Genomic DNA, 18,961 nt, shown 5'->3' on the forward strand with positions numbered 1-18,961 from the left:
CGAATCAAAGCAAAACAAAACGCACGAAACGACAAAAGAAAGAAAGAAAAAACTATCTTGAATAAAGTTAAAAGCAAAATAAGCGTCTGCCTTAGAAGCATCCCGCTGCATTTAGAGCGAGCAGGCGATAGAGAGAGCGAGAAAGCGAGTGTAGCTTTTGCTAACATATGTGTAAGCTTTATTCATTCAACAAATATTGCCTGCTGCGTTGCCAGATGCTGACAATTTTCTTAAGCAATTTTTTAAAAATGTGCAAACGTAAATGTCACTTGACGAAGCTTTCAAGCAACTAATGAATAAATGGCAATAATTATAAAAATAGTTCTAAAAATGCGTTATGATAACTACTTAAATATAAATATTTGCTTTTGTAGGCAATCTGCTATAGAAATTTGCTACAGAAACCAACTGCGCTCCACTGTGCACTGTAATGTTAAAAACAGGGGAAAGTGAGCACTGTTAACAAGCACTGTTGCCAAAGGATTGAGTCTATACTTGTGGTTTGTGTCTTTGCTATATACCTGCTTTATGCTCAAATTATGAAAATTATTTAATAATAAGTAACATTTGAGAATAAATTTTTTTCATAAAAGGACAAAGCTCTTTTTAAACAGCTTTGTCCTTAATCGAAGCTCCTTTTTCTTTATCACTAATTCATTAAATAGCAACCTCTGAAACTTTGCAAGCCGATTAGCAACTTAAAAGTTTGTAGTTAATTAAATATGTGCCACTGCCGAAGCATTAATGACAACTAGATACTTAAGCATTGCTCAAAATGTAAAGCCCATTAATATTTTTATGCTAATCCATCGCAAATAAAACAACAACACTTTGTTTGTATAATCATGTTTACGTCTTTATTAATTTGTATTAGTTTTCATTGCCTGTTAAATTTGAATAGAATTGTTATTAAAATTGATTCTGTTAATTTATTGTTTACACAAATTTGCTGTTCTGCCATTTGTTTTAATTTATGTGTTTTACATTTAACTAATTTATATATGCCGATAAATCGTTCGATTTACTAGTTTTAGTTTACCTGCTGTTTATATGTGGTATAAATAGTTGTCTTATAGTTGTGGAAATTCATTAATAATTACAAAAGAAATTGTACTTGATTTTTTTTTTTTAATATTTTAATCAACTTTAGACTTGTCGTTTACAGCGCTTAGAAGTTACAGTTTTACATAAGTTCAGTTGTTGTGGATTTTTGAGTTGGTTTGATGAGTTGCACTATTTAAAGTCGATAGTCCAAAAATTTTTTGATTTCCGGTTGTTTGTTGTTGTTGTTGTGGTTCAATTTCAGTAGTAGTAGTAGTTGTTGTTGTTGTTTAAGTAAAGCTTTAGGTGTGTGCGTGTGTAAGTGTTGACTTTATATACGCATTGAATATATATGTATAAACATTTAGTAATAATATAATTGTTAGCTGGCTTAGAATTAACAGCCTATGCGCTGTATTTGTAATTGAGTGTGTATGTGTGTGTTTGTGTGTGTGTTAGCTTAAAACTTTCAATTCGCTGCCATTTATTGCGCTCAGTAGCTGTTTGAAGAAAATTCAAACAATTGGTTTGCAGTCCGCGACAATTTTACGCAAAAAACCCAGAAAAATGTTGTTTACATGTATGTGTGTGTGTGTGAGCTGGTTTACAAATTCACACTAAAAACTATAGCATACTTAATGGCTAATTTGAGTTAATAAAACTAAAACCACTAACTTAATATTAAAACGCTGTATAACGTTTAAAAATCAGCCGACATATATACAAAATAAAAAATATAAAACAAACTTTAATTTTCAATTAAACTTTGTAATTCGTACATAAATAATAGCCAGCTCTGCTTAGTGTTTGGTACGCTACATACTGCTAAATATATATATATATTATACTCTTTAAATACTCTTTGTTTTTTTTTTTCAAGGCCTACAATTGCTTATCATTCCATTATATTATTTGTTCTAACAATTTGCACACTTAGAAGATCTGTTGAAATCATTTAAATAGGTGGTTATATTTTTGTTTATGTTAATACATTAGATGTACAACTTTGTTAAATTCAGTTGCATTGTTCTGGAGAACTCCATCCTAGCAGGCTGGCCATGCGCTGTTCCGCGTCCTCTTCTTGGAGCTGCTCACGAGCTTGGGCTTGGGCTGGGGGGGGGCTAAGAATACGATTTATGCATGACTTGACTTATGGATGTGTGTGTCGACCAATTCTTATTTGTTGGTGTGTGTTCTGTTCTGTAACAAAGCCAATATAGAATGTTTGAAAAGAAAACAACGGTTTTTTGTTTGGTTTTTGTTTCGAGGTTTTTAAAATGTTTGTGTATTTTTTAAATAATTTTCTTTGTCATCTGTATGTTTCAATCTATATGCAATATATGCATAAATATACATATACATATAGACATATATATATTTATGTATAGCTTGTCTGACAAATATGTTTATATGGTTGTTGTTGTTGTTGTCTTAGAGTGCATAAAGTTTTTCTTTAACAATTTTTATATTCTTTGTATTTTTTACTGCATTTGTTGCTTTGCAACCGAGAATAAGAATTCAACACAAATTGCTTTAGTTGTTTTTATGGATTTGTTAGGCAAATTTGATTTCAAATTACGAATTCAATGTCGCGACTTTGTTTTCATTTTTGTTTTTTTTTTGTTTGTTTGTTTTGTATTCATTTTAACAATTCCCCCTTCATTTGTTAACTTTATTTGTTTAGCGCATTTGCAATGGAAATCGCTTTAACTATTCGTCGACTGGAAAAAGATATTATTATTGTTTTTAACAAATGCTGCTGCCATCGAAACTGTTTTAACAATTTGTTTACAAAAATTCGTGTTTTCCTCATAAATATTTTGTTGTTTGTTTAATTTAAGTTTAGAATTTTGGTTTTTGTTTAAATCTGATTTCATAAAATGTTCGCACAAATTTCGCTACAAAATGATTTTTATTTGTTAGTTTTTAAAAAAGGTTATAGAAAAGTATTATTTAGCGCATGTGGTGCTGTAGCTTTCATTTTTATATAAAATTTAAGCAAACACAAAATATATGAATTTCAAATGTCGCGCGACTTATAAAGAACATTATCTATATAAATATGTATAAATATACTCACAGTTAAGTTTTGATGCAGTGGAGGAGTGTGAAACAAAGTGTGGCTTGTCGAGAGAAATGGTAAGTGGTGCGTGGTTGATGTAGAGGTGGTGCAAGTGTAGTTAGTTCGGGTGTGGTGTGGTGTGTAGTGGTTTGGGATAGTTAGAGAAGACGTTTTAGCAACAGCTGGCAACGAAAACGTTAAAGAGTTAGATACAGAGATAGAAAATAATTGAAAGTATAGATTTTCGATATGAAACTAAATTAAAACCCAAGTGCATTTCAAGTACAGTTGTGTTTGCAGTTTGCTTAGGCTATGTATATTGTAGTCGAGCTAAGCGCGCCGACGTTTTTGGGTTCGAGAAATGCTGGACAGACAATAAATTGGCGTACAGTTGCGTACTACGGTGCGCATGCAAGTTTTCTAGGTTAGGTTCCTCTCCTATACCGTTTATCAAAAAAGCTTTGCTTAACTTAAACCATATAAGTACATATATGACAGATTTATATATATATATATATATATATAGATTTGCTTATATTGAGTTTGCTTTTGCTTATAACAGATTGTTTAGCCATTTGTTGCTTAAATTTAAGACGCAGAACGTCTGGTATTTTTTTTGTTGTGTTTTTCAATTTTTAATAATCGTAATTTATTAAGATATATATTCCATATATGCTGCTGTTGTTGCCTCCTCTTCTAGTTTCTTTTTTGTCAGTGTGTATTTGATGAAATCGTACTCCTTTGCTTCTTCTCCTTATCTGGCGTATAAATATTTAATTCATATATCTCTTTATAATAGAATTATGTTAAGTTTGATTTACTTTTTGTTTTTCTTTGCATAAAGTACATTATTTATTTTTGTGTATATATATATATATATATATTTATATGGTAGTTAATAGTGTTAAGTTGCTTTTGCTGCCGCTTAAATATTTTATCTAGAGAAATGTGTAAGACTGCCCAAGGGGGTTGCGCCCCGCTTTTGCTTATTCAAATACTTCCCCTCGCCTCTCACGCACCAAGCTGGACTCTTCCGACCAGCCAGTTACATATAGTATATATATATAAGTAGCTACAAAGCTTGCTGTTTTAATTTAATTATATATCGAAAATGTATTTGTTCTTGTTTTGTTGTTTTTTTTTTTAATTTTTATTTATTTTTTGTTGTTGTTTCTTTATATTTATTAATTTTAAATTTAAATATAATTTAATAAGAAGAATTTGTTGTTTGATTTTACATTATTTATAATATATATATATATGTTGTATTTATAATATATTTTATTTCTGGTTGTTGTTGTTGTTGTTGCTGTGAAAGTGTAGTGTGTGTAGGTGTAGGTGTGTGTGTATGTGTGGATAGTATGATGTTTATATAAACATTGCATCAATTGCAAAAACTCGCAAATATTTAATCTTTTTTTATTTTCATTTATTTTTGCAACCTGAATACGACAATTGTTGTTTATATTTATTTAAAACAATTTATTTTTCTTTTAATTTTAAACTGTTTGCCAATTGGGTTAACGCTGCCGCCAGTGGGCGCTGCGCACGTTTCTGTGTTGTTATTGCTGCTGCTGCTGATACTACTGCACAATAGATGGCGCCAGCATTGGCGCTAACCACGCGGCACATTCAAACTTCTCATATTATCTGTCCTGTTGCTATTGCTGTAGTGTAGTGTAGACTGTGTGTATGTTGTGTAGTGTTGTTGCTGTTATGCCTGTATTTAAGTGTAATAGTTTAATTTTCATTACTTATAACTTGCTTTACTTTGTTGTTTGTTTTGTTTTGTTTAAACGGTGACTTCTTTAAGTTTTGCTGCTTGTTGTTGGTTTTTCATGCTTTGCTTTGTTTTTCTTGCATTAAAATTAAGTGTGTTGTGTGTTTTTTACTTTTGCTTTTTTCATAATTTTTTGTTTTTTGCGTCATGTAATTTTTTCTGGGTTTTCTTTCTTTTTTTATCTTCATTTTACTCATTTTTTAGCTTTGTTTAAATTTTCTTTTCTTCCACTCGCTGCTCTCTTATTACTTCGTTTAAGTGTAAAGTTTTCATTTTTTTTAAGTTTCTTAAATGTTTTTGTTTTTTATTTTTCTTCTTCTTAATGTTGTTTTTTTGCTTAACTCTTTGTTGTTTTTTTAAGATCTTTTACTGGGGTCCATAGCAACAGCGTGGCGCGATGTTATTGCGCACAGCTACAGTCTTCGTCAACATCTTAAAAAAATAGAAAGGCTTAAAAAGAAATAATTTAACGCTTCACTTCGATGTCATCATAGTCACGAATTCTGGAAAAGAAGAGAAGTAAGGTATTAATTAGTAAAGCAATTAGCAAGTATTTTGAAAAAAAAAAATATAACTGATCGCGATAGCCAGCCGCAGAGTTATCGATAACTGATAATGCTAAAATGCCACGCTAAACTTCTTTGACTATAGTAATTCAATTATGTTTTAAACAAAATAAGGCTAAAGTACCTCAAAAATTCCACAATGTCTGGACTGGAAAAATTTATGAAGTGCGCCAGTTTATAAGTTCATAAAAAAATAATAAACAGCACAAAATAAAAACAAGCCAATTTGCGTGTATTTTAAATACGCTTAATGCAGCAATATTATAATAAAATGCACTTGTAGCTGTTACTTTAACATTAGCATAATATAAAAATGTCAAAATGCAGCGAGTTGAGCGCACTGAATAATGGAAGCTGGGCGTGTACCTCACATATTGTTAAATGAAATTGGCCATTCTCGCTGATAAAAGATGCGCATCAACGCTGCAATCAGTGAGTGTGTGGGCTACTTTTATTAACAAATACACATACACACATCAGTGTGTGTGTGTGTGAGAAATTGGCAACGTTGTCTCGCGTAGCGTTGGCCGCTATATGTTTGGATGATATGGCTGCTGCTTCCTCAAAGTGACTGTGGCGGGGTTGGGTTGAGATTGTGTCCCCGATTTATCAGGTGTTTGCATGCAGCTGCTAAAAATAGCCCAAGTGACAGTCGGACAGTCGAACAGTCTGCCCGCCTGCGCTGGCTAGAGTCTATCCAACTGAGTTTGGCTGCATCCGCATTTACGTTGCCCGTTGTTGTTGTTAGATTGATTGCAACTGGGCGGGGCGGGACGGAGCTGGGGGCGCTGCTTGGTGGTTTGTTATTATTTGTGGTCGTAGCGCATTTCTTAAATATTTGTAGCATGTGAACAACACACACGTCACATTGTCAGCTGAAGCAGCTCGCAAATTGATTGGGGGAGTAGTGGGAGTGGCAATTAACAAACTATCCTCAATACTTTTCACTATGCTCATTTCAATTGCTGCTCAATTTCCTATTCGAATTTAACTCTTAACTCTATCGCGCGTTTCAATCTTACAAACTGTTTAAAAATAAAACGTTATGCGTGTTGGTAGCAAAGTTCAGAGGTCACGCCTTTCATGCAATTTATGCAAATGTGCCTTGGCCTGGGCCAACTATTTTATTTTTGTGTCTGCCAAACCCAAAAATTCAAAAAACTTTATTCCTTTTGTATTTGGGCTGGGCCTTGACATTTCGTTTCTCGCGTTTTCTTCTTCTTTATCGTATGTAAATGCAACGCACCCTTTTCTGATCAAATTTCTTAATGGCCGTAGTTCGTAATAACCAAATACTTTTTTTTTAGGTTGGGTTGCAATTAAAACAAAATTAAAACATCTATGGGGGTCGCCCTTTTGTATTTCAGTGCGAAAAACTTTTTGTGGTTTTGTATAATTTCAGGTAAAACCTACGCTCACCCCTCTGCCTCACCCTAACGTGTTTTTGAGGTTTTGCGGATCTGCTGTTTATCTTTCGTCGTTTTGTTTACATTCGCAATTTAAAAATGTGCGTGTGTGTGTGTGTGTGAGATTATTTCACCGCGCTAATGCTGAATTTGTTTTTCTTTGTATTTTTGCCTTAACATTTTATTTGATTTTTAATTCTTTTTCGCTCTTATTCTGACAACATTTTTATATTTGGCACTGAGCCAAAGTAAGTCTCATGCATATCTATATCTATTGTCTGAGCTATATAATTTTCACATGCAAATGAGCGGAGCCCACATACTATACCGGACCCCAGACCGAACACCGACCCAATCTCCCAACCCCAACCCGCTTGAACGCTTTACCAACAAAAAGACAACAATAAAGACTTTGGTTAATTGGCAATAAGCAAATGGCAACAACGCGCATTTATTTATGTTATGCTCATACACACACACACACATATATACTATATGCATGTGTGTGTGTGTGTTGCCTTGCAACCTTCCGAGGTGTCGGTCAATGCTTCAACAATTGCCTGTTTTATATTATTTATAATATATTTATTTATTTCTAGAGATTGCACAATACTTTTATTTGTTTTTAATTATTAGCGTGCTTTGGTATGCAAACAAAAAGGCATAAAAGTCAGCACAGGAAGTGAAAAGCCAAGCGCTAAACAATTTATAGCAATTAGCTTTTGAGAGATAAACAGCATGTAAAAGAGATTAAAGTGCTTGGGGTGATAAGATTCAATTGAAAGTGTAGCATAATAAATATTAGTTGCTGGTTAGTTAACAAAAACTGAACTACCGTTATCTTAGCCCATAATCATTTGCGCTATGATATTTATTGCCTGGTATTTTTCATTCGAAAATCCCATCCCAGCTATAATTTTATATTGTTTCTTATGTTTTGTTCATAAATTGCCGGTGATTAATCTATTTGATCCCACACTACAGCACTGAAATTTGTTGTTGTGTGTGTGTTTTGTCTATTTGCATTGTTTGTTGTTGCTGTTTAGAACAATCAAAGCAATGGGCATGAAAGATATTAGCACCTTGATTCTAATTTGTTTTTTTTTTTTTTGCTATTGTTGGTGCTCAAGATTTTTGGTTGCTTCTCTATTTTGCTCAATTGAAAATTAAATTTTCAAGCAATTAAAAACATTTCGAGAAACACAAAGCGAATTAGCGAAATTGTTTACACGTAGTGTAGTACGAGACTAGCTGCTAAACTAACAAATTGATTAAAATGTAGCAGCATACCCCACACATTTGACTGCAGGGTATATGACCAAAGCTCATAAAATGAGCAGCCAAATGTTTTCGGGGCACTGTAAATTACTATATAAACTAACGTGGCTAACGCGCACGCATTTAAGGCAGCTAAGTGAATCAGTTTATATAAGATATCATGAGAATAAAATCAACTCAACGTAACACGAATGACAAAACAAGTGCCAATTGTGACACATACTGTGAACGTGAGTGAGCGAGTCGAGTCTGTCCGTCTGTATGTTTGTCTGTGTGTGTGATTCAATCGGCAGCTATGCCAAGCTGTTCTAGTCTAGCATACATAACCCGAAAACAAAGTCAATTGCAAACATGCAATTACCAAAGCTAACAACTGTTGTGAGAATATCCAATTAGTGTTGGCAAGACACGCGACAAAAACAGAAACTAAATAAGCTCCGAGACTGGCTATTTTCTCTCAGTTGGCTGGCTGGTTGGTTGCACTTACCTTCGTAATTGACCTGACCATCACCATCGATATCAGCCTCACGGATCATCTCATCGACCTCCTCGTCTGTTAATTTTTCGCCCAAATTTGTCATCACATGACGCAATTCGGCCGCTGAGATGAAGCCGTTGCCATCCTTATCGAACACTCTGAAGGCTTCCCGGATCTCTTCTTCGCTATCGGTGTCCTTCATTTTGCGTGCCATCATGGTAAGGAATTCTGGGAAATCAATTGTACCGTTGCCTGCAAAGCAAATACAAAATGAGCTTATTAATAATTCATACGCATATAATATAAAATATAAATTCATGTTTCAATTGCAGCAGCTATAGCTCGCAAGCATAAATCACATTTTATTGCCATCAAAAATGTTATTAAAAATTCAATTCAAAACACATGCGGCACGTTCTCAGTCTCTGCCACACAGAGCTCATAAAAGCAGCCGCTAAAAAGTCACTCGTAAATTTCCTGAGCTCATCATTAAGCAGTTAGGCCTTCAACAATTTCGGGCAAAGCATTTTTCATTATTATGTTAGATAGAGCCCTCGAGAGAGACCACGCCCACATAGCCGCTGTCTGTCTACCTGAAATCCCTTTGGCACACACGTACACACACGTGTGCGTTTTTTTTTTTGCTGGGCATAATCAAGCAGCTTTTCATATTTGTTTAAGCTGCTGCTGCTGACCGACCAGCAACTTTATTTTCTCTCTTTTTTTTGGCAGCACACGTGGCGTATGAGCAACATTGTGGCGCACTGATAACTTTGCTGACGACTGGCAGCCAGATAAGCTGAGCTGTTAAGCCAGTTAGTGCCAACTCAGTCAGCACAGCAGTGAATGAAGTGCTCTCCCTCCCCCTCCTCTCGCTCTGTTCAGTGGGCAAAAGCCAGCGGGCTCAGGCAAATTCTTGTTAGACTAATTGAAAAAGTTTCACTTCACAAATTTCTGTTTTAAAGTTCGGCATAGTTTTTGTGTTCTTGTTGCTGTTGTTGTCGATTTCAGTTTGGTCGTTCGCATTTTTATGGCTAAATACACAGAAAGAAAAGTTTTTCTTCTGAAGAACAGCAGAAAAAAAAATAAACTTTTTTTTTTTGGAACAGTCTCCTAATTGTTATTGACTCTCTCATTCTACAGTGCGTTCCACTGCTTTAATGGCAAGCAAAAAAATATAAAAAATTATAAAAATGTGTGTATGTGGGTTTGCCTTTGATGGCATTCTAGAAAATAAATATGTATTTATTAGACTTTTGCTCCTTGTGCTTGCTTTTGCTTTTGCTTGTTTGTCTGCCATGTTTTGCGAAAACTAAATTGAGTGTGGATAATGTTATTGTTGTGGCCAAGCGAACTGCTGCGCTGGAATATTGAGCATCATGGTTATTACTTTTTATTTTTATTATATGCACAAAGTTCTAACTTAGTTGCACAGCTCAGTTCAACGAAGTGAGTGTAAGCTTTAAAAATAGATTTCAATTACCACAAACCACGCACCCCAAAGAACTTTAATTTTATGCAGCCCTTAAATAACTTAGCTTGTTACACATTTACCACACCCTTTAAATAACTTTAACTTCGAACTCTGATTCACCACATTCTCATACACGCAAGTTTAAGCAGCTTAACTTAACTTGTTACAAACTCCCCACGATCTCTGCCTCTCTTCTGTTTCACATTCACCACACCCTTTAAGGAACTTCAACTGCTTAGAGTTGTATCTATTATTCACCACATTCTCTCCTCTGTTGCTCATTCAACACACCCTTACCCTTTAAAGAACTTCAACTTCTCAACTATTATTCACCACATTCTCTCTTCTCTTACACATTCACCTCAGCCGTGCTAAAAAATCCTTCACATCTCAAGTTTAAATTGCACATGTTTAGTTAAATCTGCTCAATAAATTTCATGGTGTAAAATTAATGCTAGCCATTCACAGTTAATAGACGCCACAATTGTTTTATTATTGATCTGGCTCAAGTTCAAATACACACATATGTATGTACTTATAGCAAATCATTTCGCACAAGCACAACAATAACAACAACAACAAAAAACAACTAGAAACCCATTAAATCTTAGAGCCAAGTGCTAGAAAAACATGAAAAATCTCAAGCGAGCTGTTTTTTTCAATTGCTAAATTTGTCCAAATGAAAAATAAATAAAGAACTCGGCCAATTGTAGTTTATACGATTATTGATTAATCAATACGCTGTCGAATTTGCAATAATAAATACTTTTGTAGCATTTTAAATTAATTGCCTCACACACACATGCATCGAATAATACTTGGCAATCCACTTGTTTATACATAGATAATATGTACATAGATTTTAAAAATCTATTTTAAATATTTGACGTGAACTCTGTCGCTGCTTTTGGCATTCCACCGACCGCAGTTTGGGGCTCTTTAGGATTTCCCCCAAAAACAGCAATATTTGTTGTTATTTCGGGTAGACATTCTCTATATTTTCAATTTTAGCGTCGCGCGTTAGACACGCCTTAGACAGAGGCGTGCAAAATGCTAAACGGATTGACAAGGCTCATGAGCTGATGACGAAGTGGCCAAGACACGTCGTTGCCAATGTCTGTCTGTCTGACTGTCTGGGGAAAATATCTCATCTCTGGTTTTTGGTTTCCATTTTCGCAGTTGTCTTTTACACTTCCGCTGCTGCTGCCACGCCCCCGCCCCTTCGGTTTGCTGATTCGTGCAAAAAATTGCTGCAGACAATTTAAAATTTTAATAAGAAACTGGCGCGTTTGCCCCGCTATATTTAGCCGGCTTGGGGGAATAGTTGTTGCTGGCCAAACTCTATAAATAAGCGTCTTGGCCAACTGCACTTTGGCTTGCTTCCATTACATTTATTTTTAACATATTGCTGGAAACAATTGCAATTCATGCAACTCCCCAGCACAAAATGAAATACGAAAATAAAGTAAAACTTGGCAAGCTAATGGCATCGTTTGTATGGAAGCCAGAGAGCTGCAGTTTTTATATTTGTATGCATATATTTTGGACGACGACGACGTCAACGACGGCTACAAAATTTTAAGTAATGAATGTTTAATGTTTCCGTCTGTTGTTTTCAACGTACATATATACATATGGCATTTGAGAAACAGTCGTGTATATTTTATATTATTTTATGCACGAAATACTCATTTGGTTCGTAAGCTCGTAAAGTTGAGCAGATAATCGCTAGCGAGAGGTTCAAAGCCATATAGAAATTGGCAGAATAGTTTACGGTGTAAGGCCATAAAGTTGGCAAATTATTTCTTTTGCAACGAATCTATAGAAATTACGCACATTTAAACTAAAAAACTCTTCAGCTAACAAAGCAAACATTCATATGCAAACATGCACTTGACTAAAGCCAACAACAACAAGAGGCAAAGAGAACTCTCAAGTGCGCTCAAAGCAGCAAAAACTATTTTTAGCTCTCTTCTGATAAACATCAGTCAGTCAGTCAAGTCGTCAGTCAGTCGTTCAGTCAGTTAGTTGCGAATCAGCAGCTTCCACCTAAAAGTTTTTTGTGCCATTCTCCTCTACTCTCCACCTTTATGCACGTGCTTTTTGTGCTTGTTGTCCTTTCTTTTAACAGCGCATGCGTCGGCACAGCCAAAAAGTTTGCAGACTTTGCCCTGGATTTTTACATTACATGCGCATTTCACACGTGTTAACAGCAACAACAACAGTGCCAGCTCTTAAGCTTACAGACAGCGAGAGTGAGAGAGTGTGGGAGAGCGCGTAAGCCAGAGAGTAAAGCTGCTGCTCAGCTAACGGATGTGGGTGACTGTGACGATTTACTGGAATTTCGTCGTCGTCGTCGTCTCCTTGCAATTTTACTTGTTACGCTTTGCACTTGTCGCTCGCTCTTGTTATCTTTGCTGCTGCTGCTTTCGGCTTTCGGGTGGGGCTGCTGTGCTATATTTTTAAGCTAATTGTCAGGCTTTGCCGCATTATGCAAACACAAAAAAAAAAACAAGCAGAGTACCATGTGTTTGCTTGTGTGCGTGTGTCTGCGCTCAAATAAATAAAAAGTTGATTTATAATTTTGTGAAAAGCAGCAGCGCGCAAAAAAAAAAATAGAAACCCATGTGTGATGATATTCTCGACACATTTCACAATTGCTATAAATACATGCATACATATAAAAAGCCACACGAGCATTTTGGCAGTTGCTTTCCCTCCCGCTTTAGCACAACTACAAATTAAATATGCACACAAACACACACACACAAACTAATTTTAACTCTTTGCTATAATAACAAAAATTTGTATGTGAGCACAAGAAGCAGCAGTTTTTTTCTTTTGGCAAAAGGTGAAAAACCTCGGCGAACGACACAATTTACAATTTAAGCGCGTGCAGCGGCAGCGGCGTCAACGTCAGCGTCGGCGCCTGTCGCTCGATTTCATTTTAGTTAGTTATAAATATGAATTTTGACCACCCCACTCACACTCACACACTCACACTCACAGACTCACACTCATATCTAGTCTAACGATTTTGTTATAAATTTGCACATTTATTTTACAGTCAGTCCGTCAAGTCAGTAAACAAGCGAACCTCAAGCCAAATATTTTTGTTCATCTATTTATATTGGCTATGACGTGTTTTTGTTGCATATTTTTAGACGATCGTCGAGCCAAAACATGTGAGCATTTCTTTTTCTATGTTTTTGCGCTGGTCTTGTCTGTCGATGGGTCTTAAAGATATCTCTGTTCATTTGTCTAAACGTTGCCAAAGGGATTAGGCAGTGCGCTATGTTTAAGAATAGAATATATACTAGCTACAGGTCTATTTATATAGGCCTAAAGTAAAAAGGGTTAGAATGTGTGTCTGACTTACCGTCGGCATCGACTTCGTTTATCATGTCCTGCAGCTCGGCCTCTGTGGGGTTCTGTCCCAGGGAGCGCATAACTGTTCCCAACTCCTTTGTTGTGATGGTGCCATCACCGTCTTTATCGAATAGCGAGAACGCCTCTTTGAACTCGGCGATTTGTTCCTCTGTCAGCTGATCGGCCTGAAAACCAAACAAACAAAAACACAAACATTATTATTAATAATAATAAAGCAAATGTAGCAAGAGGCGCGAAAAATTCTATTTTACCATAATTTAGTCGAGAAATTGGTTTTTCGCTTATTTGTTGATTGAACCGACTTTGCTTTGCTGTATATAATTTTACGATAATTAATTGCTGTCACGTTTACGAATTATGACATTACCGACGGGCGGACTGAGCGACTGCCTGCTTGATGTTTTCTATTTTATTTTTCTCAATGCCATAGAGTAGAGCAAAACATTTGCAATTACAAAACCCAATAGAGAAGACTCTACTCTGTTAATCGTATGCACGATGAGTGCGTCAAAGGAATTGCGATATCTTTCTTGGAATAATTTCGCATATTGTTTTGCATGCAAACAAAGGCGCCAGACAGACAGTCAGTGATCACAGTGAGATATGCAGAGAGTCTGAAACAGAGATACAGTCGTAGATTCGACTCGTATATCGCATTGTTTTGGGTATCTAAAAAAGGTGCTGGGTTACGCTGACGTCAAGAGCATTGCGTTTTGTTTGTCTAACTGATCTGTAATCGCAGTCTTGTTTTTCTGAATTACTAAGAGACCCAAAACTCGAGACACTAATTCCATAAACAGAGCGGCGAGCGCGCGCACGTCGATTCTGAAGCGTAGCGAATCTAATTTGTTTTCGCCAGCCCATGTCTAATGCATCAATTTCATATATAGGAGGAGAAGTGTAAACATAGCGATAAGGTCAACAAAATATAATTTATATACGACGGTGAAATGTAAGAAAAATATATAAATAAACTAGACGCCAGGCACGCCTATGAAATATGATTAGAAACAAAAGTAAAGCACGTCAACAAATTATTTATATTATATTGCAAATAGTTTGCATAATAATATATGTATGAGCTCATTGTAGCAATTAATATAAAGTTTATTTATGGCTTTGTTGACGAATATGCTGATAACTCTCGCTCTGCAATGATTGAACTGAAATTTGCAATTATTACAAAATCGAAAACTCAAATCAGTTTAAACATTATTATGCCATAACCATACGCGCCCAAGGTAAACAATAATCGAGTTTTATGTTTGCTCTACTAGAGTTTCTGTGTATTTCAGCTTAGCGCATTGTCGGAAACTTTATCTAATCGCCCCGATTGGAATTTAAGAGTGTCAGGTACATTTTGCCGTATTTGCTTATATAAGCGGATTTTATTTGTTAGCAACAATTGAATTTCCTTAACTTATCGCTGCTGTGCTAGCTGATACAGATATTTATTTGTAGCTGTAGGTTATGTCATGCCCCCAGGCCAACAAATATGACTAAGAGTTAAGCTTAAAATGATTTAGTGCTGGGTTCCCGCCTTACAAGGTGACAACAATCGCGAACTGCGCCCACTCGGAAGTTCCTTAAACAGCAAACTGATTAAACTGAGGTGGAGCTGAGGTGAGCTGAGGCAGGAAACTAATTGTCAAACCCAACATTTATATGCAACGCCGACGATGATGACGCCCACGTTCGAAAAGTAACGATGCATACCTGACGATAAACACATACTATGTATATATAGCTATATATATATTTATGTATGATTGTGAGTACAGCATAAACATTATATATTAATTGCTTTCGCTCTCTTTGGTCAGGCACTCGCTCGTCTGCTCTTTCTCTCTCTCACGCTCCATTCGCTTTTGTTGAGCTTAACTGGTTAATTCTTCTGTTTGCCGGTTTTGGTAGCTACGTTTTGTTGTTATTTTTTATACTCATACATTCATACATATGTATGTACATTTTATGAAACATGGCAGGTCCAAAAGCAAAATTACCGTGAACTGGTTTTGCAAACTGTACTAAGTTAACACAACACAACGATCGCCGGTAGTTTATTTTAAAAATTACTGTTTCAGCTTTAATCCATAGATCTCCCATATGTTGCGTGCTGATGAACTCAGCGCTAGCTAATGAGTCAGTATTCTCCATTGGAAATGTATAAATTACCAACTGCATGAGATAATGCTAATGCCTGCAAGCGAGTCAACAAACTTTGAAGATCAAGCGCTGTTTATCTAATACTCATCCCCCTACCCTCGCCCAAGGTGAAGATGAATCACGCTGATTAAATGCAAATCCATATTGAGCGAGTGGCACGTAAAACGATTTGCTTTAATTAAAAAAAAATTGTTTGCATTTCGCTTAAGATGTAAAGCAGAAAATGCTAATTAAATTAAGCGACGGGTGTTATTTTCTTATCAAAGAGAAAAGGAGAGTGTAAAAAGTCAAATAGCTGAGCTGAGATGCGTTGCAGAGAAGCAGCCTTACAAAAGGAGACAAAAACAAAAAGAAACGGTTGAAAATAAAATAAAATTGGATTTTGCTTTCTGAATGTGGCGACGTCGCCACTTTTGGCGTCTGGGGCCAACACATTTTTCATCATTATGCTGCACGCTGCACAGCTCACACGCATACACACTCACACACACACACATACTCAAGTTTGGCGCTACAATGAAATTCTTGTGCGAATGGCAAAGTAGAACAAACTTGCAGTAGAGCCAGAAAGCCAAGCAGAAAACGAAACAGCAAAATAACCGCAATGCGGCAAATGAAACGGTTATGGAAGAAAACAACAAAACGTGCGCGAACCAAACGCGAGAGTGAGAGAGCGCGTTAAAGAAAGCGCGCACGCAAATAAATGAGAGCACTGCAAACACTGTTGATAACAAATGAAACGCGTTGTGCAGAAAGAGCGAGAGAGCCGACGAAGCGCAAAAAACTGTGTGAAACGGTTATGCGAGAGTGGCGCGACTGCTAAACGGTTAAGCTGAGCAAAATCCAATTGGGTAGAAAGAAAAAAACGCAACAAAGAAATTCCAAATCTAAAGAATTTTTGCTGTTTCTTCTTTGCTCACACAGCTCTTTTTTTGCTGTTGCTTTTTGCCAATCGTACCTAACCTCAATTTTTGCGGTAAATAAAGCAAAGACAATAATGCCGGCGCTGCTGCAGTTGTTGTCAGCAAATTTGATGGTCTAAGCACTGCTGATAAGCAAAAGCGCTTTACTCTATGTACATATAAAAAATAGTATGTAATATGTGGGGCTTTTTATTAGTAGTTCAAATGTGGCTGATAGCAATGCTTTTTATACTCTCCTTTGATTTTATGAGCATTTTTTCACATTGGCGCAAATACAGCAAAGTTTAGTCGCACACACACCCGTAGTATAGTATTATTTTTAGGAAAGGGACTTGTGACTTTCTCGGCATTTTCTGATAACAAGTATTTGCTGTTTGAATTACAAATATACACGCCAATTTGTTATTTTCAAATTAACCCTTGAGTGGCCACCAGCGTCATGGAATAATTGTCAATGTCAACAATTCAACCATAAAAGTTTGTATGTATGGGGCTTGGCTGTATGCGAAAATGTGTTAATTTGTTGATACCTTTGTCGCCAAAACCAAACAAGAATTTGGCATTGAGATATTATTACAATAGACTATGATTTGTAGCCTTTTAATACTAGTTAAAACTTATGGCTGCCAACCAAGAGTAATCAGTTACTTTAACAAATGAGTAACAAAAAGCTTGGATGTGACTCACTACACAACAATCAATTTTTGAATTTTAACGTCTTTAAGACAGCAAACCAGTTTCAATAGGGTGATTTTTATGCCCTATACAGCTGCTCGCGTGCCCTTCCCCTCTTGGCGGGGCAGCGAAAAGAAAGCAAGCAGATGCAAAAAACACGCACACATGCATAACTTATGCACACATACACATTTTTTGCACAAATTGTTTAAGTTTCATGGGAAACTTTTAGTGTAAACATCAATAAAATTAATTTAATTATAATAAAAAATAGAAAATAAACTGATGAACTTACCATTTTTGTTGTTTTTGGCTTTTGTTGTGTTGTGGAAAGAAATGTAGCTAAGGGTTAATCCGCTGCTATTTACTGCTGGGCGGTGCTTGTTGGTTTAGTTGTGGTATGTGTAAGTGGAATTTACGTTGACGAGCGCGCGTTCTACGTTTAAACTTGTATTTTATTTGCGTACAAGCAAAATTTATAACACACTGCAAAGATCAAGAAGGAGAAGAAACTCTGAGCTTGTGTGCAATAAAAGACGAGAAGAATAAAGCAACAACAATTCTTATATTTCGCCAACTGGATTAAAAACACGAGACAAAAAAGAAGCAGCGTCGCAGCATCGTTTGCCGCCGGCAAATAAATGTGAAAAGTAAAATTTCAATAAAATTGGCTTGGCAAAGGCGGATGGCGGCGACGCTACTTTTTTTCTTTCTTTTTTTTTTTTGCTATTCTTTTTGCCGTGGCAATTTCTTGTTGCTGTTGCCGAATTTTGTACTAATTTATTCATCTTGGGCTTTTTTTGTTGTAGCTTTTTGTTGCTTCCTATTGTGCGAAATAAATAGGCGAAACACACGCGCGGCAGCACACCGTTCAGTACATAAGTATGTATAGAAATAATTCGGGTTTTATTTAAACAAATAATTTGTTTCTTTGAATATTTTATTTAAAATCACGCAATAAAGGAATTTTTAACAAGTCCTTCTTCTAATGTGTTGTGCTGACTATATTTGTTAATTTTATATTGTGTTGGAACTCACGACTACTAACCAGAACTTGCGTCCGTAACGGTTGACAACTCAATTGTAACTGTACCGTTTAAAAACCGTTAGCGAGACGAACACTTGCTGACAACAAAATTCAATCTAATCTGCTTCCCTCTCCCGTTTTGTGTTTTATGCTCTTTTTCGCCGCTCTTTCACTGCAGCAAAAATTAAAATTTCGCTCTCGCTTTGCGCTCATTCGTTTTCGCTGCGAATCAGTGGTGCCAAGTTAGCTTTTTCCCGTCAGTTTTGAACTTTTAGCAAGGCCAACTGTGGGAGGCCGGAATTGTGTTAGTAAAATATATAATTTTGCTAATAAGTAAAGGGTGCAAAATTCAGAACTTCTGCTATTTTCGATTTGTTTCTGTAGTCATTTACCAGATGTCCATTACAAAACGTAAACACAGCTGTCACTTACCCACAAGTGTGAGGAACTATCCAGTCAGATCCGACAAATACAACACTCAGCGGCGTTGGGCTGCTCTTTTGGCGCTCTCTCTCACTCGCTTTCGTTTTCGTTGGTGTTCGCCTCAGTTCTCACGCTAAAATTGTGGCGGCAGTCGATATCGATATCGTTGCCAAAACGAGCTTCAAAAGAATTGCGAACTGAAATTAAAAAATTAAAATATATGTACATGTGAACTCAAAGTTAGTTTAATGAATTAATTTGTGTTTATATTC

General features: G+C 36.0%; 1 protein-coding gene across 1 annotated transcript; it reads right to left on the bottom strand.

Annotated features, from left to right (window-relative positions):
* Positions 1 to 5,103: 5,103 nt before the first annotated feature.
* Positions 5,104 to 18,389, bottom strand: LOC108596696 (calmodulin). The gene is made up of 5 exons (XM_033293073.1): positions 18,288 to 18,389; positions 17,534 to 17,725; positions 13,465 to 13,638; positions 8,621 to 8,863; positions 5,104 to 5,386 (listed from the first exon to the last, which is right to left on the bottom strand). The coding sequence occupies exons 2-5, from the start codon at positions 17,535 to 17,537 to the stop codon at positions 5,358 to 5,360; spliced, it is 450 nt and encodes a 149-aa protein (XP_033148964.1). The 5' UTR covers positions 17,538 to 17,725; positions 18,288 to 18,389; the 3' UTR covers positions 5,104 to 5,357.
* Positions 18,390 to 18,961: the final 572 nt, after the last annotated feature.

Source organism: Drosophila busckii, chromosome 2R (assembly GCF_011750605.1).
Source record: "Drosophila busckii strain San Diego stock center, stock number 13000-0081.31 chromosome 2R, ASM1175060v1, whole genome shotgun sequence".
In the NCBI taxonomy this organism is placed as follows: Eukaryota; Metazoa; Arthropoda; class Insecta; order Diptera; family Drosophilidae; genus Drosophila; species Drosophila busckii.